At 43.7% G+C, this 21,071-nt stretch overlaps 1 protein-coding gene across 1 annotated transcript in view; it reads left to right on the top strand.

The window, feature by feature from the left end:
* The window catches only part of LOC143766259 (uncharacterized), a 70,687-nt gene extending 54,924 nt beyond the window's left edge, over nucleotides 1–15,763 (top strand). Inside the window, 1 exon segment of the mRNA XM_077253787.1 lies at nucleotides 10,075–15,763. Coding sequence (XP_077109902.1) covers nucleotides 10,075–10,597 — 523 coding nt within the window. The 3' untranslated portion in view covers nucleotides 10,598–15,763.
* Nucleotides 15,764–21,071: the final 5,308 nt, after the last annotated feature.

The raw sequence follows: 21,071 nt of genomic DNA, 5'->3' as shown, positions 1-21,071 counted from the left end.
ATTTTTTTCCCCCCGGCGTTTGGGGGTATTATGGATCCAATTCATGGTCTTTCTGAGGAGGTGAAGCACCTGATGCAGATGTTTCAAAAACTTAGCGTTGAGCAACGAGCTCTGGCTCAGTCCCATCAGCAAGTAACTGACACGGTGCAGAGGGCTTTGTCTTCAGGGATTCAGGGGGCTGGGGCTCGAGATTTTACTTTAGTTCCCCTGAACCCCCAGTTAAGTTGGCGGATACTTTTTCCGGAGATAAAAAGGAATTTAAAGTCTTTTAAGGAGGGTTGTAAGCTTTTTTTTCTCATTGAGACCCTGCTCTTCTGTGGGTGGGGGTAATTATGTCCCTGTTAAGGGGAGCCCCCCAGGCTTGGGCTTTTTCCTCTCCCTTCCACGGCCCTTGAGACATTGTCGGTGGATGCATTATTTAAGGCCCTTGGGAATATCTACGGTGAGCCCGATCGGGTGGGTCTGGCTTAGGACATGGTGATGAGTGTTTGTCAGGGGAAGCACTCGACCAAGTGGTTTTGTTCAGATGATGGGCTGCTGAGTTTTCTTGGGATGATGCCGCCCTTCGGGGCTTGTTCCGTACAGGCCTGTCTGAACGTCTGAAAGATGGTTTGGGTCTTCACCCTCCACCTGATGCTCTAGAGGATGCGATGACCCAGGCTGTCCGTATAGATCGCAGGGTGCGGGTGAGAGGTGAAGCCCCGTTGTTCTCCAGTGGAAGTGGAACCAGTCCCACATCTGAGGCCATGGAGGTGAGCGCCGTCAACCTGAAGGAGAAGGAGAGGAGACGTCGCTGCGAGAAGCAGTTGTGCTTCTATTGTGGAGAATCTGGACACTGGAAGAGGGACTGTCCTTCATCGTCCAAGGTGGCGGAAAACTACTAGGTCTGGGTAGTGGTCGAGGAGGCTACCCAGACCCTCAAGTACACTTTTCCTCATTTTCTAAAGTTTTGCTGCAAGTGGAACTGCTGGTGGATGGTTGTCCTTCTTTATCTACAGCTTTTGTGGACTGCTGTTCGACTATCAACTTGGTCAGCCCTCGTTTAATTTCTCAATGCAAGATAGGGACAGTTAGGCTCAATACTCCTGTTAAAGTGGTGCCTATTGACTCTTCTCCCCTCACCAAAGAAGAGATTCTCTATGTTTCGGAGGTCTTTTCATTCAAGGTGGGCTCAGGTCATACTGAAAAGATAAGTTGTTTTGTCATGGACAATCTGCCTGCTGGGTGGGTGTTGGGAATGCACTAGTTGCAACGTCATAACCCAGTCAACAAATGAGAAATGGGGGAAATTGTTCAATGGGGTCCTAACTTTGTCAACGTATGTTGTAAATCTGCATTATTAACTGAACCTGTTAAGTCTGTCTCTGTGTCGTCTGTCGGTATGGAGGGTATTCCAGAGTACCTGAAGTACCTCAAAGATGTGTTTTCCGAAAGCAAGGCTGAGGTCTTACCGCCACATAGACCCATTGATTGTGCCATTGAGTTAGTTCCTGGGGCTAAGTTGCCTAAAGCCCGTCTGTTCAATTTGTCTGGCTCGAAGCGGTTAGCCATGAAGGAGTATATTGCGAAAAGCCTCCGCAAGGGGCATATACGGCCTTCTGTCTGTCCTGTGGCTGCTAGGTTCTTTTTCGTGAAGAAAAAAGATAGCGGTTTACGTCCCTGCCTCGACTTTCAGGAACTCAACAAAATAACTGTGAGAAACACGTACCCTCTTCCCCTTATTCCAGATTTGTGTAACCAGCTATCAGGGGATAAATGGTTCTCCAAACTAGATCTCCGGGGAGCTTATAATCTGATAAGGGCTCTGGAGGGGGGGAAACGGCGTTTCTCACATCACAGGGACTTTTTGAAAACCTGGTCATGCCATTCAGTCTTACTAACGCTCCCGCAATTTTCCAGAACTTCATTAATATAATGTTTGCTGACCTTATAGGCCGTTTTGTTATGATCTATTTGGATGACATTTTGGTGTATTCCTCAGACAGTCATACTCATCTGCAACATTTACGAACAGTTCTTCAAAGACTCAGGGAAAATCAGTTGTTTGTTAAATTGCAGAAATGTTCATTTTTTGTACAAGAACTGTCTTTCTTGGGTCTGATTGTGTCCTGTGAGGGGTTTCGTATGGATCCCAAGAAGGTCCAGGCTATTGCTGATTAGGTTCAACCCTGGGATCTTAGGGGACTCCAGCGCTTCTTGGGATTTGCCAACTATTATCGTAAATTTATTAAGGGGTTTTCACAGGTGGTTAAGCCACTCACCGATCTTACACGCAAGGGTGCTGATGTAAAAAATTGGTCTGCGTCTGCCGAGGATTCCTTTTTAGTACTGAAAAAATGCTTTATGTCCGCTCCGATCTTGGTGCAGCCAGACCCATCCAAGCCATGTATTGTGGAGGTGGACGCTTCTGAGGTGGGAGCAGTGTTGTCCCAAGGACCTGCCACTCTGACCAATCTCAAGCCATGTGCCTTCTTTTCAAGGAAGTTCTCTTCAGCTGAAAGAAATTACGATGTGGGCAATAGGGAACTTCTGGCGGTCAAGTTGGCATTTGAAGAATGGAGGCATTTTTAGGAAGGGGCTGCTCATCCGATCACTGTGATTTAGCATATACTGAGTCTGCTAAAAGACTGACTCCCAGACAGGCTCGCTGGTTGCTTTTTCTTTTCCCGGTTTCAGTTTTCTATTTTTGTCCTGGGTCCAAAATGTTAAAGCTGATGCTTTGTCCAGAAGTTTTGATCCAGTGTCTCGCCCCAAGCTGCAGTCCTCCATTCTTCGTCCTGGGGTGGTTGTGGCGGCGGGGGTCTCGTCAGAGTTGGAATGAGAGATTGTGGGGGCTCAGTCTCTTGCTCCTGCTTCCAAACTAGAGGGTAAATTGTTTGTCCCAGAGCAGTTTTGGCCTAGGCTCCTCCAGGAGTTTCGTGAGTCCAGGCTGAGTGCTCATCCTGGCATTTCGGCCACGCGGGAGGCAGTGGCGAGGGTTTTTTGGTGGCCCTCACTGGGTTCAGATGTTAAGATGTATATCTGCAAGAGTTCTCATAGCCGGCCGGCCGGGAAACTGGTGCCTTTGCCAGTTCCTAGTAGGCCATGGACTCACCTGTCCATGGACTTTATCACCAATCTCCCTCCTTCCAGGGGTAATACAGTTGTGTGGGTGGTGTTGGACAGGTTTTCTAAGCAGGCCCATTTTGTACCCTTAGCTGCATTGCCCTTGGCAGAAACCTTGTCCAGATTGTTTGTGCAACATGTGGTCCGTTTGCATGGGGTACCCTTGAATGTGGTGTCAGACAGAAGTGTGCTGTTTGTGGCTAAGTTTTGGAGAGCATTTTGTAAGAAATTGGATATTTCTTTATCTTTCACTTCTGTGTACCACTCCGAGAGTAACCGTCAGACGGAACATACCAATCAGTCCCTGTTTGACCTCTGTTCAACAGGATGACTAGTGTGATGCATTGCCTCTGGCCAAATTCGCCTTCAACAATCGTGTGAATCAGTCTACCTGTATGTTTTCTTTTCTGGTCAATTATGGGTTTAACCCACATTTTGGGAAATTTTCTCGCTTGGATTCTGGTTGTCCTGGGGCAGAGGGGTATGTGCAGCGGCTTACAAATCTGTGGATGGAGGTCCGTCGTAATATCTCCAAGGCTCGGGAGGTATACATTTTTCACAGATGGGAAGAGAATCTCAGGTCATGCTTATTGGGTTGGGGAAAAAGTTTGGCTTTCCAAAGAGAATATCAACCTTAAGGTTCCGTCGGCCAAATTGGGTCCAAAATTCATTGGTCCTTATGAGATTGTGGAGATAGTCAATCCGATAGCGTAAAGGTTATGTCTCCCAGCCTCTTTGAAACTTTCTAATGTGTTCCATAAATCCCTTTTGAAACCCTTGGGATCGGTGGAGGAGGATTCTGGGTCAGCTGTCCCTCCGGTATTGGTTGAGGGGCACATGGAGTATGAGGTTGAACACATTGTGGATTCCCGTCTGGTACATCATTCCTTGCAGTACCTGGTTCACTGGATGGGGTATAGACCAGAGGATCGGTCATGGGTTTCTGCCCACTTGGTACACGCGGACCTTCTGGTTCGGGCATTTCATGCTAGACACCCTGAGAAGCCTTGGGTCCAGTTACCTCCTGTTGAGATGGGGTACTGTCATGGCCGGTTTGGTAGTTGTTGGTCTGTGATCCAGGGGTTAATGCTGGTAGCCTCTCTTTGGCTATGGGAGAGCCTTTTATAGCCTCTGTTAGGCCTCTCTACTTGTCAGTTATACTTCTGCCCTCGGCTGAGTTAGTTGACCCCTGTGTGCCTGTGCCTTGTGCCTCCGTTGTGTATTTGACTACTGATTTGGTACTGTCTTCTTGCTTTCCTGGTTCTTGACTCCTGCGTGGTTTGTGACTATCCGTTCTGTCTATCCCTTTGGTACCGTTGTTGCCCCACTCGGTTTTCTGACTCTTTTGGCTTGGCCCTGACTACTCTTCTGCTTCTGATGCTCGAACCCGGCTGCCCCCTACTCGCTTTACCTCCCTGTGGTCTGGTCGCTCCCCCGGCATCCCGCTATCTCCTCTGGGCGTCCAGTAGTTGGCTCAGCCCTGGTCCCTCCCCCTGCAGTCACATGACCGCAGGTCCTGCTCACCGGCGGTTGCGTGCCTCCCCGTCTCTCCCCCTGGATGCTGCGAGCCACGCTGGCCCACACTTCACAGGACACATGCTTACCGGTGGGTATCCGTTGCATGGTTCTTGATATTATAACTGACCTACCTCCCTGCGGTCTGGCCAGTCCCTGCCATGTCCCGCTGTCTCCAGGCATCCAGTAGTTGGCTCCGCCTCGGTCCCTCCCCTGCAGTCACGTGACCGCAGGTCCTGCTCACCGGCGGTTGCGTACCACCCCGTCTCTCCCCCCTGATGCTGCGAGCCTCGCTGGCTCGCACTTCACAGGACATGTACTTACCAGTGGGTATCCGTTGCACGGTTCCTGACACATACGTCTGGGCTGGCTATGGTAGCATTTCCCTTGCAGTAAACCCCAATGTCACTTGAATTCAAAATGCATTTCCTGGGGACAAAGACCCTTCCACTTTGGGGGGTGGTTGGAGCTTACTATGCTTGTAAGATTAGAGTCCATGGAAGACAAAAACCGGTGGGTGCCATGTCTCTAACTGGTTCAGCACAGGAACAATACAAGGAAAAAAGAGGAAGAGCAGCACTTCCAGCGACTATGGAATTACAAAAGTGACCTTTTTATATCTATTGAAGTTTTGTTATTTATATTGTTAGCTCTGTCAGTTGATTCATATATTCTCCTTACACACCTGTGTATGCATCTTTCATTAATCACAGGTTTCTGAGATTGGTCCTGGCTAGTTTAAAAAGAGACTATTAAAATTCCTTGTTTTATTGAGCCAATGGAAGTGCTGCTCTTCCTCATTTTTTTTCTTCCACTTTGCTATCTATCTGTATACACAAGTACCCTATTGTTGTTCAGCCCTCTGATCCCTGGGAAAAGTGTTATTCTGTCTCAATTACCTGTACAAGCTATAACTGTTTGTCTACACACAAAAGACATCCTTGTTGGTACTGCCATAGTCTTTTGTCCTAAAAGGAGCTCCTGCATGTTAATTAAAGGGAACCTGTCACCCCATTTTTTCAGTATGAGATAAAAATACCATTAAATAGGGCCTGAGCTGTGCTGGACAATAGTGTATATTGTGTACCCTGATTCCCCACCTATGCTGCCGAAATACCTTACCAAAGTCGCCGTTTTCGCCTGTCAATCAAGGTGGTCTGGGCAAATGGGCATGCTGAAATCGCTTCTTCTCCCCCAGATCTTGCTTATCTTTCCGTTGGTGGCGTAGTGGTTTGCGCATGCCCAACAGGGGAATGCACTGCGCAGCTGAAGAAAAAGCGCGATCTGCGCTATTCTCCGCTTTTTCCGCTGGCGGCGGCCATCTTCCTGAGGCCGCGCGTGTGCAGATGGAGCGCTCTGCTGCCCGGGGCTTCAGGAAAATGGCCGCGGGATGCCGCGCATGCGCAGATGGGGATCGCGGCGGCCATTTTCCTGAAGCCGAGATGCGATCGCCCTCTTTTTCTTCAGCTGCGCAGTGCATTCCCCTGTTGGGCATGCGCAAACCACTACGCCACCAACGGAAAGATAAGCAAGATCTGGGGGAGAAGAAGCGATTTCACCAGGCAAAAACGGCGACTTTGGTAAGGTATTTCGGCAGCATAGGTGGGGAATCAGGGTACACAAAATACACTATTGTCCAGCACAGCTCAGGCCCTATTTAATGGTATTTTTATCTCATACTGAAAAAACGGGGTGACAGGTTCCCTTTAAGATTTCCTGCTCCTTTATATTGTATTATTCTGAGCCTGGAATTCAAACTGTCAGCTGTTTTTTGTCAGCTCCTCCTACTACAAAAGAGAGGGGAGGAGGAAGGGAGTGGGAGGGATGAATGCCCCTTCTCTAGTGGCTTCAGAGATTGTAATATTTTCTATGACAATGTGTTATACAGAAGTCAATGTGGTGCCATGTTATGATAGACTTGTTGGATGGGTAAAAGGCGTGCACTCTGCAGCATGGCATGGGGCTAGGATGTTGAATTTATGAAAGGGGTAGTCCTGCTCTGCTCAGTTCCACATCGGGAGGTGAGCAGGGCAGGTGATTTCACATCTTCTGTTATATACAGGTACAAGGACATGTGCACAATCAGCAAGTATTGAGAAAATCTCCTAATCTTCTGAACACTATTCTCCATTTCTAAAATTCCCATCCAGTGCATACTTGCATCATTATATAGATGATGTTACTATTATCATTAGAAGCATGCAACATCCTTGGTCCTTTATACATGGTATTTTTAATGATGTTACATCGGCTCATCTTCATCCCATTCAGGTCCCTACAATATTGGATTCTCTTAGAGGAGAGCTTCTATATAAGATAATTTTCCTGGTTGACCCTTCAAGAATGTATAGGAACAGGGACAAGGTGGAGAAGATATTACACCTCACCCTAGAGATCCTCTTTCGGCTTACTGGAGAGGTGAGAGATTCTGATGACCTCACATTACATCATTCTCATCTATGGGAATAACAGATGGACATAACTGGAGAGGTGAGGACTCTGGAAATGTCTGTAGTGAGATTTATTAATGTGTCTCTCCATAACCAGGATTATACAGTAGTGAAGAAGACCTCTAGTGAGTGCTGTCAGGCCCCAATGCCTGAGAGTTGGGGAAGAATCCTGAGCCCAATCATGGGGCCTCCACCTCACCCAATGATACATGAGGATATTAATGATCAGAAGATCCTAGAACTCACCAACAAGATGATTGAGCTGCTGACAGGAGAGGTGAGACTGCTGGGAATGCTGGGACATTATGCAGTAACGCTACTGGGGGATGATGCTATCATTGTATTCTATGTCAGGTACCTGTAAGGTGTCAGGATGTCACCGTGTATTTCTCCATGGAGGAGTGGGAGTATTTAGAAGGACACAAAGATGTGTACAAGGACATCATGATGGAGGTTCCCCAGCCCCTCACATCACCAGGTAATAGAACCAAATACACCCAGCCTATACTTATCAGTGTGTAAAGAAATAATTCAGTCCCTGTATGTGTTTCCTCCAGTTCTATCCAGTAAGAGGACAAAACCAGAGAGATGTCCCCATCCTCTTCTTCCCCAGGACTGTAAACAAGAATATCTCAATGTTCCTCAGGATCATCAGGTAGATGGAGAGAAGGTGTCATGAGATCTCCCATATGATGTGTAGACGGCTGTTTAGGTCTTGTGCGCAGTCTTCACAGAGTATTATATTTTTTACACTTGTGTAATGAGAATAGTGGAGGTGGCAGGATTAGAAGTGATCATAGATGGGTCTTCTCTATCTGTCTGTGACTTTTATAATATTTGTTTCAGGTTACAGATCTGACTCATATGAATATTACACAGACATACGTGAGGGGTGATGAATGGTGTGAAAAGAAGATTCATACAGATAACCTCCCAGGTGAGTAGTAACTACTAAATTCTACTCAGTCATTGGCTGGTACAATTATGCGTTGTATTTTATACTGTACTAGATGGTGGCCCGATTCTAAAGCATCGGGTATTCTAGAATATGCATGTCCACGTAGTATATAGCACAGCCCACATAGTATATTGGTCAGCCACGTAGTATATTGCCCAGCCACGTAGTATACTACCCAGCCACGTAGTATATTGCCCAGCGATGTAGTATATTGCCCAGTGACGTAGTATACAGCACAGAGCCACGTAGTATATTGGTAGTATATTGCCCAGTGACGTAGTATATTGCCCAGTGACGTAGTATATTGCCCAGTGACGTAGTATATTGCACAGCCCACATAGTATATTGCCCAGCCATGTAGTATATTGCCCAGTGAAGTAGTATATTGCACAGAGCCACGCAGTATATTGCACAGTGATGTAGTATACAGCACAGAGCCGTGTAGTATATTGCCCAGCCACGTAGTATATTGCCCAGCCACATAGTATATTGCCCAGCCACGTATGTCACAGGTTAAAAAATAAAAAATAAACATACTCACCTTCCGATTCGAGGGCTCCTTGTAGTTCTAACATACTCACCATACTTGTAGTTCAGTCGCCTGTCGTCTTCCAGTCCCAGCCTGCTCGTGCAGGGCCTGTGATGACGTCGTGGTCACATGACCGTGACGTCACGGCAGGTCCTTTCCGCGCAGGCGCGTAGGACTTGCAATGACGTCGTGGTCACATGACCGTGACGTCATGGCAGGTCCTTCTGCCAGACCATCCGTGCCAACGGAACGTGCCGGTTGCATCGCGAGGAGCGGGAAAGGCGGCGTAGGTGAGTATATAATCATTTTTTATTATTATTTTTAACAGATGTTTTTACTATTGGCGCTGCATAGGCTGCGTCAATAGTAAAAAACTTGGTCACACAGGGTTAATAGCAGCGGTAACGGAGTGCGTTACCCGCGGCATAACGTGGTCCGTTACCGCCGGCATTAACCCTGTGTGAGCGGTGAGAGGAGGGGTGTATGCGGGCAGTGAGTGCGGGAGTGAGGAGCGGCCATTTTCTTCCGGACTGTGTGCGTCGCTGATTGGTCGCGGCAGCCATGACAGGCCACTGCCGAGACCAATCAGCGAACGAATAGCCGCGACAGAAAGGAGGACAGACAGACAGACAGAAAGACGGAAGTACCCCTTAGACAATTATATAGTAGATGAATCCACAAAGATACTGAAAGGCTGAATTGATCTCCTTGATGTGTCTTGAGTTGAGCCTTTGTCTCCAATCTGAAAGTGATTATCTCCTTCAATTTTTATTTTGGACTGAGGGTGACGGATCACCCTGATTCCAAAAGATCACCGTCATGACAGGTACTGAGCCATCAGCCAGCTACTGACTGTTATGGTGTTCAGGAAAAAGTTTATCTCCCAGTCCTCATGCTTTTAAAGCCACTGTCAGAGATTGACAGCCCCGATTAAGGAGAATAATGTATTTTCCTCCATTTTCGTGCTAATCTAGTTTTACAGTTGCAGCAAGTCTGGATTAGCACATCCAGCTTTGTGCCTGACTGCATGTAGTGCTGACTTATAGGTCCTTTTTGATTTCCCACTGAACATTTTACTAGAAAAGATTGGTGATGTGAACACGAAGCCATGAAGAAGTTGGCTTCAACGAGGAATGAAAATTTTAAAGAGCACTACGTGGTGGCCTAATCGCGTTATCTTTTATTACCTGCTTCACAAACTACTATTGTCACCACTGTTTTACTTAGTTGATGATTGAATTTAACTACCATTTGTATAGAAAGTTAATATTTTGTTTTCTCTTGGCAGATGAATATACCAGAGGTTCAGAGGGATATATGATATTTTCAGATTTTAACTCAGATGATCGTGGTATCACAGCAACTACTTACAAAGAGTATGACATTATCTCAGATACATCACCAGCTTTCCATACTAGAGAACTATCATCTGGTACTTTTCAACATGTCCTATCTTCTGATTCATCACAGACTCTTGAGAAAAATATAAGTACCAGAAGTGATATTAAACATCAAAGACCTGGCGTAGGTGAGAAGCGATTTTCATGCTCAGTATGTGGAGCGTGTTTTAACCAAAAATCTAGTTTTGTTAGACATGAGAGAAGCCACACAGGGGAGAAGCCATTCTCATGTTCAGAATGTGGGAAATGTTTTCAGCAGAAATCAAATCTTGTTACACATGAGAGAACTCACACAGGGGAAAAGCGATATTCCTGTTCTGAATGTGGTAAATGTTTTACAGAGAAATCAAATCTAATTATACATATGCGAAATCATGCAGGGGAGAAGCCATTTTCATGTCCAGAATGTGGGAAATGTTTTATAGGAAAATCACATCTTGTTCGACATCACAGAATTCACACAGGGGAGAAGCCATTTTCTTGTTCAGAATGTGGAAAATGTTTTAGAGAGAGATCAAATTTTTTCAGACATCAGAAAGCTCACAAAGGGCAGAAGCCATACTCGTGTTTGGAATGTGGGAAATGTTTTATATACAAATCACATTTTGATAGACATCAGTTATCGCACACAGGGCAGTAGTAATTTATTAATAAAAATCCTGTATCGATAGGCAAATGTAATCTAAATAATACACCTAGATTTTGCTATGCATATAGAAAATTCCATCTTTTATACTTACAGTATAACTGCATCGTAAAGCGGTTGTCCAACAACCCTTTCTTCTACCGGATTAGACATTCACCACAGAGAAGCCCTGGTATCCATGATCAGGACAGCTGAAGCAACCATCCCACATAAAGCTTGTCATATTTATTAAAGGGTGAGGCTGCCAGGAAGAATAAAGTTAATTTCTTCCTGGTAGCCGGTCTCTTAGTGCAGCGGACACACAGCGTCAGAACACTATTAACCTGCAAATTAATCCCATATCTGTAGGTTAATAGCGTTGCCTTTCAGGACACAGTCCTTTTTTGTTTTTTTGTTTTTTTTTATTTTCGTTCTTTGCTCTCCTTTTTCAAATACTGTAGAGGTAACTTTTGTATCTTTTTACTGACAAACACACAAGGGCTTGTCTTTGGCAGGACAAGCTGTAGTTTTGAATGACTCCATTTTACAATCGGTAAAATGGCAAAAAAATTCCAAGTGCGTTGGGGAAAAAACCCTCAATTCCGCCATTGTTTTTGCGTCTTATTTTTAAGGCGTCAATTGCGTTGTGACAGTAGCATGTCAGATCTGACAAGGCCAGGTCTGTGTGATTACGGTGATATCAAATGCATAGTTTTGTTTTTTTTATTTTATAGTCAACGGATCTGTATGAGGCTTTTTTTTTTATGTAGATAAGACGCTTTGATCACTTTTTTTGCAGTGTTGTGGTGACCGAAAAACCACAATTCTGGCATTTTGATTATTTTTTTTACCTCTTTACAGCGTTTACCATTCAGATTCATTATGCTGTTAGTTCAGACTTTCATGTACACTGCAATACCATATATCCTGCATGTATATCTTTCTATTCTTTTAAATTTATTTATATTTATCTAGTGAAAAGGGGGATGATTTGAATATTTTTTTTTCATATTTTTTCATAATTACTTTTACATGTCACTTATGTTTTTCAGTTCCCATAGGGGACTTGAACCTGAGATCATTGTATTGTACTATATATAGCAATATCTACATATTCCTGTAAATGGTAAAAATTACAGTCTTCTTTGATGCTCAGTCACAAAGCTGGACACCACAGGAGAAAACACATGGCAGATACTGGGTGTAACGGGGTCTACCGTGCTGGAGTACCTCTCTCAGTACCACACCGTGGTTCAGGAGGTCCACTCTGCTTTGGCTGGAGTCTGAATGAAGGACGCTGGCTGGAATTGCTTGGTTACATGGGCGCATATAAAAGATCACTGCTTCTCCACGTATTTCCAGTGTGACAACACTTTACTCAGAATATATCACACAGATACAGAGGGCAGGCCAATTGCAAAGTGGCAGGCCAGACATACATTACAATAGCCGCAGGTGGCCGGAGCCTGTCAATATTTACTGTGGGAATTACAAAGGTGGGGGAGATCAGAAGGTGGATATCTTGTCCCCTCTGCCCAGGGGCGCAGCCTGTGGGCTAATGCATTAGGGACATGCATCTCACATGGAACCTATTATACATACATATGACTGCACAACATATTCTGGGTGCTGGGGGGTTCCGTAACACTGGGGCTACCCCACAGCTGTCATAGCAGCTCGTCCACTCCCCACTATCAGATTGCGGGCTGACGTGCGCCTGACAGAATGTCTGGCTGCTGGATTGAGGAGCTTAACTGTCGCTGTCAGTGATTGATAGCGGCAATTCAGTGGTTAACAGTTTCGATCGTCAGTAGCGTTGATTGCTGCTGTTAAGGACAGATGCCAGCTATGTAATACAGGTGACATCTGCCCTGTTTGGAGCAGCCTCAGCTTCATTATAATGAAGAAAGCAGGCAGGGATTTCTACCAGGAACCGCACGACCCGGAGCCTAGAAGAAATCATTAACATAAAACATTATAAATGAATTTCTCAAGTTCTACACCGCAGCTATGAGGCTTACAGGTGAGACTGGTCTAACCATTCTATTACCTGTATGCCAATAGTAATGGATCAAAATTGTCTAGAGTAAACAGAAAAGGTATTCGGGTGTTGCACTTTCAGTACAGCAGGCTGTCATGCTGGTGACTTGTAAGCGCAGTCCTACTCACTGCAAGCACCGCTCTGCTCCTCCCAGTGTCAAACAATCTCTCTGAGCTGTCTTGTGCAGCACTTCCAGCACTGCTACATCCTCCTGTTGCTGGAGAGTCTCCACCCGGCTATAGGGAGGCACGGCTTGACTCTGCAGGAATTTAAAAGCACTGTCTCCTGCAGAGTTTTGCTTCCCTTGCCTATCCCCTTACAGCAGTATACATGGCTCCTCGTCCATGTATGCATGGCTCCTTATCCCAGTCCTTGTATGCATGGCTCCTTATCCCCTATCCCAGTATGCATGGTTCCTATAAAAAAAATAAACAAAAAAACCCACAGCCTTCTTACCTTCCCTGCATGCTCTCACTACATCTCGTTCCGGCGCCAGCTGCTCTTCCTTCTGAGCGATCACATGTCACCGCTCACTAAGGTAACGAATATTTACTCCATGCCTATGGGAGAGGAGAGATGTTAATATTAATCACCTTAATGGGCGGGGGACACGTGATTGCTCGGCTCCTGCCTCTGCTCCCCCTCCCTGCCATCTTTCTGGGACAATGACTTATGTATAAGCCGAGGGGGCGTTTTCAGCACAAAAGCATCATTATCGGACTTGGCAGGTTTCCTTTAATGTTTCTTAACACATACACATGTTCCTCCACATATGTATGTGTTAAGAAACATTAAAGGAACATATGTTCCTCCAGTTTGCATGTGTTCCCGCTGAATTGAGTTATTTGTTAATAGAGATACAACTCTAGATTAAAGGCCCCCAAGCATAATTAGAGAAAAGCTTTTCGAACCTGATGATTTCATCAGGACTGGCCAAATATCTGATGTGTATAGAAACACAAAGACCCTGATTTATCATTGTCTCCACCTTTTTTTCTACAGTAATCTGTTCTCTAATAGTGACTTTAGTCATTATTTAATTTGCATATTTTTTAAGTTAACTTTACTTGTTTTTGTCCATTTGTTTTCTTCTTTGGTTCGGCATTATGGACGTGCTTTTCGTTATCTAAAGGTTTTAACCTAATTTATAATGACGTTATAATGTTTTGAAAAGTGGCAAAACTTTTGCTCCATTGTACTTCAATACCTTAATCAAAATCTGTCTAATTTTGTTTTTGCGCTGTTGAAGTCTGTAGTGTGACATTTTAAAGGATCATGTGACTTTTTGCTCTAAAAAGATATATGACTAGAAAAAGAGCCTCATTAATTTTGCGCACAAATACTCAGCCTATGTGTGTCATTTTGAAGAATTTGGCTAAAAGAAAAATCAGTGTGGAACTGACTTGTACAGTGAACGGGCAGGTTCACGGAACGTATGAGCATACTGCGGCAAGTGCCATCTCTATCAAACAGCGCAATCAAGTAAAAAAGAAAATATTAAAAAGTTCTTAACAGTAGTATAATAATAATGCTCAACAGGAGCAACTAGAGATGAACGGATCTGACCATTCGAATTTGCCAAATCACACGGATTTTACAAGGAAATTTTATTCGCAGCAAATGTATTCTCCACGTATGGAATGCTCCTTTCCAGATCCCAGAGCATAGCAAGTGTAGGATATAAAAAGAAACTCGCCACCCACCTGTTCCGATGTCCTTGCATCCCTCCGTTCTATCCTCCACGCTTCTTGTTTTCCCCATTCAGCTGTCATGTTCAATTAGGACTTGGAGGTCATCGTGCGCTGTGCTGTCACACAGGCTGTGACAATCAAGACATGACAACGTGTGCTGCACTGTCTTGGTGCATAGTGACCTAAAACACTTAAGATGACTTGGGAGACCCTTCCTGGAGTGAAGATACTAGAAAGAATGTGTTTGACCACTGTGAAAAGGAGATACTCGGAGAACCGAATGGCAGGTACTTTTTGACAAGTGAGAAATTTTGTGTATATGAATTATTTTTTAAAAGTAAACCTTTAGCTGAATTTGTGCATAGCAAATTGCAAAACATCTATATACTGAAGTATACGGATTTTTGTGAAATTAAGAGTAGAATTCAGTTCCACCTCAATAAATTTGCTCGATTCTTGGAGCCACCCAAGCAAAAATGTTCTTGGCGTAGAAGAAGGAAGTTCTCATAAATATAGGTGCTCACTCCATCCTTCCCACCAAGGATACAAAGTTGATATCTTGGGGACATTGTGGACTGAAAAAGAAGAGATCAATTTAAAAAGGTTGAAAATGTGTTCACCATCTAAATAAAAACTTACAGACTGTTGCTATTTGGACCCTTGCTGCCACCTGTTCAAATGTCTTAAGACTTTTTTTCGGGGCCTTCACGCCTCTTGTATGAATAGATTAACTATCTGTTACTCTGTAATGCTTGTTATTGCTTGCACTTGTCCCTTTTGAATTGTGAAGTGCTGCAGAATATGTTTCTGCTATATAAGTAAAAAAAATATTATTACTATGACTCTCTATATATGTTAAAGGGAATGTCATCAGGATTTTATCCCTACCCCCCGCCAATTATTTATATTCATATGTAATTCTTTCAAAGACAAATCTAGCAATACTAGCCCCTGAGTCTTCATCATGCGGCCCGCCAGCACCATAGCTCCCTGTGACTATGGTGGCTTGATCCAGGGGCTGCCGATGCCAGCACTTTAGCTGAATGTGCTTCCAATGAACATTGAAATTAAATGTATTGTAGCTCAGAGACCATCAAAGGATGGCTGACCATGGCGTGGGCTCTATGACATCATTGCCATACGCTGCCCTGGCTGTGCAGGAGGAAGAGGTCGCTGTTCGCCGAGGGAGCGAGATTAGGTGAGAATGATTTGGGGACATTTGCTACATGAAGGTGACCAGGATGGGGACATTTGCAGCATAAAGGTGACAAGGATGGGGACATTGCTACAACAAGGTGACCATGACCTAGACATTTGTTACAACAAGGTGACCAGCTATAAAATTGTACCATAACCTAAATGATGAATGGCACTCAAAAAAAAGCAAAAATTATCAAAAAATTGTATGGGAAAAAAATGCTACCACTGAAAATGTCATCTCATCCTGCAAAAAATGTGGCCTGTTAAATTCAAATATGACAGACCGTTCCTGAGAAATCGGCATTTGAATGGCTATACGAAAAGGGGCTGAAGAGCTTTTCGAAGCTCTTCTCTATCTCCTGCTCTATTCCCCGCCCAGCGGCAAATCCTCAAACTTGATTGCCAGCTTCTTTGCTTGAAATCGCACTGGTGTCGCTGGGCTGGGAATTGAGCTGGGGAGAGCAGAGGTTTGAGAAGAGCTTTCATGAGCCAAAAGCATTTGAGACTCCTTTCCATATAAATTCAAATACTGATTTCTCCGTAACGGAGGAATGGACTGTCTAGGTAAAGGTATTGCTGACTTTATCGTTTGAAAGAGCTACATGTGGCTATAAAGAGTTTGAAGGGTGAAATCATGAGAAAGATTGCATAGTATTTGAAAAGCAGACTGATATGTCTAGAAAAGGGAGATAGTATATGTAGTGCACCATTTCCAATAAGATACACTGTAGCAGAGAGGAGCGCAAATAGGGTCTTATCCAATAGAGATTTTAGGGTATACAATCAGATTGCACTCACCTGATGTATATTTTCATTAGAGCATAAAAACTCATCAGAGTAGACAGCTGCTGCAGATCCACAGATAAACCAGTGACCGAATCATGATATTAAGACTGGGAAATTCGTGCATACCATCCGCGCTGCTGTACAAATAAGTTCGAGGCACTTTGAAGATAAATAATGGTGGTTTATTATCAACGCGTTTTGAAGTTAATAGAACTTCTTCCTCAGGAGATGCTATAAGTGTACAATACCACTACATACTGTTTAAATAGATTCCACATTCAAATCTGGCGCCAAAGGGGAACCACATGTCAAACAGTGTCAAAGTTCATGAAAACTGACACATTGTACATCAGATGACAATCACAGCTTAACCTCAGACCCTCAGAACAACGCGATGTGATTGCATTGTCCTGAGGGTCTCTATGGAGACCCCCAGATCCAAGATGGCCACGGGGTCCTTCCGGGTCCTGCAGGGAGATGGCTTCTCAGTGCTAAAGTTTATAACGCAGAGCCGTGTAAATAAAAATTCATTTTTTTCCCACAAAAATTTTTTTAGCCCCCAAATTTTTATTTTCACAAGGGTAACAAGAGAAATTGGACAGCAAAAGTTGTTGTCCAATTTGTCCTGAGTATGCTGATACCCCATATGTGCGGAGAACCACTGTTTGGGCGCATGGCAGAGCTCGGAAGGGAAGGAGCACCATTTGACATTTTCAACGCAGAATTGGCTGGAATTGAGATCGGACGCCATGTCGTGTTTGGAGAGCCCCTGATGTGCATAAACAGTGGAAACCCCCAACTCTAACTCCAACCCTAACCCTAACTACACCCCTATCCAGAACACACCCCTAACCATAATCCCAACCCTAACTACAACCCTAAGCCCAACACATCCGTAATCCCAACCCCACCCATAACCCTAACCACACCCCTAATCCCAACCATAAACGTAATCCAAACCCTAACCCTAATTTTAGCCCCAACCCTAACTTTAGTCCCAACCCTAACCCTAACTTTAGCCCCAACCCTAACCCTAATTTTAGCCCTAACCGTAACCCTACCCCTAATGGGAAAATGGAAATAAATATATTTTTTTATTTTATTATTTTTCCCTAACTAAGGGGTGATAAAGGGGGGTTTGATTTACTATTTATAGCAGGTTTTTATGATTGGCAGCCGTCACACGCTAAAAGACACTTTTTATTGCAAAAAAATAGTTTTTGCATCACTACATTTTGAGAGCTATAATTTTTCCATATTTTGGCCCACAGAGTTATGTGAGGTCTTGTTTTTTGCGGGACGAGTTGACGTTTTTATTGGTACCATTTTTCGGGCACATGACTTTTTTTATCGCTTTTTATTATGATTTTTGGGAGGCAGAATGAACAATAATCAGCAATTCATGAATTTCTTTTGGAGGGGGCGTTTATATCGTTCTGCGTGTGGTAACATTGATAAAGCAGTTTTATTCTTCGGGTCAGTACGATTACAGCGATACCACATTTATATCATTTTTTATGTTTTGGCACTTTTATACAATAAAAACTATTTTATATAAAAAATAATTATTTTTGCATCGCTTTATTCTGACAGCTATAACTTTTTTTAATTTTTTCGCTGATGACGCTGTATTGAGGCTTGTTTTTTGCGGGACACCCGTGTGCGCAGCTGATCGGCTTCTACGTACTATCCCGTCCATGGTCATACGGGCCCTGGTTACATGGACGGGATAGTACGTTGGATGTCAGAAAGGGGTTGATGGAATTTTCAGACTCTATCCCTGAAACACTTTTAGATTTATCTATTCTTGACACTACTACTAGCATGCTTTCATCTACCCAATGCACTGACACAGTTGTAATAGACATTACCAACATAGATAATAATGCCACAGTCCCTTTTTTACGTCATGCACTTTCACGCAAAGACACACAAATAAATCAATTCTTTACACCCAAACCCGGAAAAAGAAAAAAATGCACTAGAGGCTGTAGAGGAAGGGGGAAAAAAGAGGAAAATTAATTTCAACACAAGAAGAAAGCCTGATATAATGGTCCCCACAAATATTTTTAATTTATCAACTCATGAACTCACAGAAAACGAAAAAACACTTCTCTCTAAAGGGCTGTCATTTTGTCCGACAAATAAATCAAAGGATTTTCATCTCTTTCTGGCCCTTCAGGATTTTATTAGGAAACCAACCTTGAAAAGACATTTAATTTTAAATGAAACTAATCTGGCCTCAAGATCCATCAATGTGGGAGAGACAGATACTGAAATAGATAAGTTATTTCATCTACACTGTGTGCAGAATTATTAGGCAAGTTGTATTTTAGAGGATTTTGTATTATTGATCAACAACTATGTTCTCAATCAACCCAAAAGACTCATAAATATCAAAGCTTAATATTTTGGGAAGTTGGAGTGGGTTTTTTTTAGATTTGGCTATCTTAGGAGGATATCTGTTTGTGCAGGTAACTATTACTGTGCAGAATTATTAGGCAACTTAATAAAAACCAAATATATTCCCATCTCACTTGTTTATTTTCACCAGGTAAACCAATATAACTGCACAAAATTTAGAAATAATCATTTATGACATGCAAAAACAAGACCCCCCCCAAAATTAGTGACCAATATAGCCACCTTTCTTTATGATGACACTCACCAGCCTTCCATCCATAGATTCTGTCAGTTGCTGGATCTGTTTACAATCAACATTGTTTGCAGCTGCCACCACAGCCTCCCAGACACTGTTCCGAGAGGTGGACTGTTTTCCCTCCCTGTAGAGCTCACATTTTGAGGGACCACAGGTTCTCTATGGGGTTCAGATCAAGTGAACAAGGGGGCCATGTCATTATTTTTTCTTCTTTGAGACCTTTACTGGCCAGCGACGCTGTGGAGTAGTTGGAGGCATGTGATGGAGCATTGTCCTGCATGAAAATCATGTTTTTCTTGAACGATACCGACTTCTTCCTGTACCACTGCTTGAAGAAATTGTCTTCCAGAAACTGGCATTAGGTCTGAGAGTTGAGCTTCACTCCATCCTCAACCTGAAAAGGTCCCACAAGTTCATCTTTGATGATACCAGTGTTGTGAATTCCGCTCTTGGGCTCCCTCCGGTGGCTGTAAGTGGCACTATTGTGAGTTCTGTTCTTGGGCTCCCTCCGGTGGTTATAAGTGGTACAGCTGCTCCTTGGATTTAGCAGTCTGCAGCTGCTTCCACTGATTGTCTATTCGGGCTCGGCTATTTAGCCTGGCTCTGTCCTTCAGTTAGTGCCAGTTGTCAATGTTCCTGGTTGGATTCACATCTCTTCTTGGATTTCTCTGCTATTCTGACCAGATCATCAAAGATAAGTCCTGGCTTGGTTCTTTGCAGTCCATATGTTGTGGACTTAATAGTTCAGTACATTCTGTGTTTTTTCTAGTCCAGCTTGTCAGTATGGATTTATTCAGTTAAGCTGGAAGCTCTGGAGAAGCAGATTTATCCTCCACATCTTTAGTCAGGTGGTGGAGATTTTTGTAAACTCTGTGGTGTATTTTTCTAGTATTTTAATACTGACCGCACAGTATTCTGTCCTGTTCTATCTATCTAGCTAGAAGTGGCCTCCTTTGCTACATCCTGGTTTCATTCTGTGTATGTCATTTCCCTCTCCACTCAGTCAATATTTGTGGGGGGCTGTCTATCCTTTGGGGATTTTCTCTGAGGCAAGATAGCTTTCCTGTTTCTATCTTTAGGGGTATTTAGTCCTCCGGCTGTGACGAGGTGTCTAGGGAGTGACAGGAACATCCCACAGCTACTTCTAGTTGTTGTGTTAAGTTCAGGGTCTGCGGTCAGTAAAGGTACCACCTCCTCCAGAGCACGTCCCATGTTGCTCCTAAACCACTTCATAACAACCAGCCCATACCAGTACCCCACCCCACCTTGCTGGCGTCTGAGTCAGAGTGGAGCTCTCTGCCCCAGTGTGGAGCTCTCTGCCCTTTTCTGATCCAGCCTCTGGCCCATCCATCTGACCCATCAAGAGTCACTCTCATTTCATCACTCCATAAAACCTTTGAAAAATCAGTCTTAAGATATTTCTTGGCTCAGTCTTGATGTTTTTTCTTATGTTTCTTGTTCAAAGGTGGTCGTTTTTTTAATGATCTCGTACAGAAACAATTTAAAGAACTCTCCCTTTCTAATAAACCAATTGCCAGGAAGAAAATTAATTTAACTGCGGAAGAAAACACAGGCCTGAAATCACTTTCTCAGAACACAGATATTGTAATCAGATCAGCCAAAAAGGGTGGCGGGATTGTAATACAAGATCGTAATGATTATTGTAAGGAGGTATATAAATTATACTAAATTAATTACAGAAGGAATATTGAAAAATATCTTTAACAAAAAAAGAAATGAAGTTTCTTTGTGTAAAAAATCCCACGGTACCGTTCTTTAATCATCTACCTAAAATACATCTCTGGAATTAATTCTCTCACCAGTAACCTCTCTCATTATATAGATAGGAGTATGGAAAACACATGTTTTAAATTAACCAGTCACCTAAGAGATTTGACACATCTCTAAAAATATAGTCTTTTATTAAAAGGGTTAGCTGGGATTTTAACATTGATAGGTTATTAATGACTGATTCGTGGTGGTGCGACACCCGGCTCCCCCACCGACCAGCTGCCTCCAACACCGACGACAGCCAGAACCGCCCAGCCGAAGCGCCGCACAGCTCTGTGGACTGTATAGTATAATATCAATAGAGGATGGATGTGCCGTACC

This window comes from Ranitomeya variabilis, chromosome 4 (assembly GCF_051348905.1).
Source record: "Ranitomeya variabilis isolate aRanVar5 chromosome 4, aRanVar5.hap1, whole genome shotgun sequence".
NCBI lineage: Eukaryota > Metazoa > Chordata > Amphibia > Anura > Dendrobatidae > Ranitomeya > Ranitomeya variabilis.
Note: the sequence above shows the minus strand (reverse complement) of the source record. Positions and strands in the feature narration are given on the sequence as shown.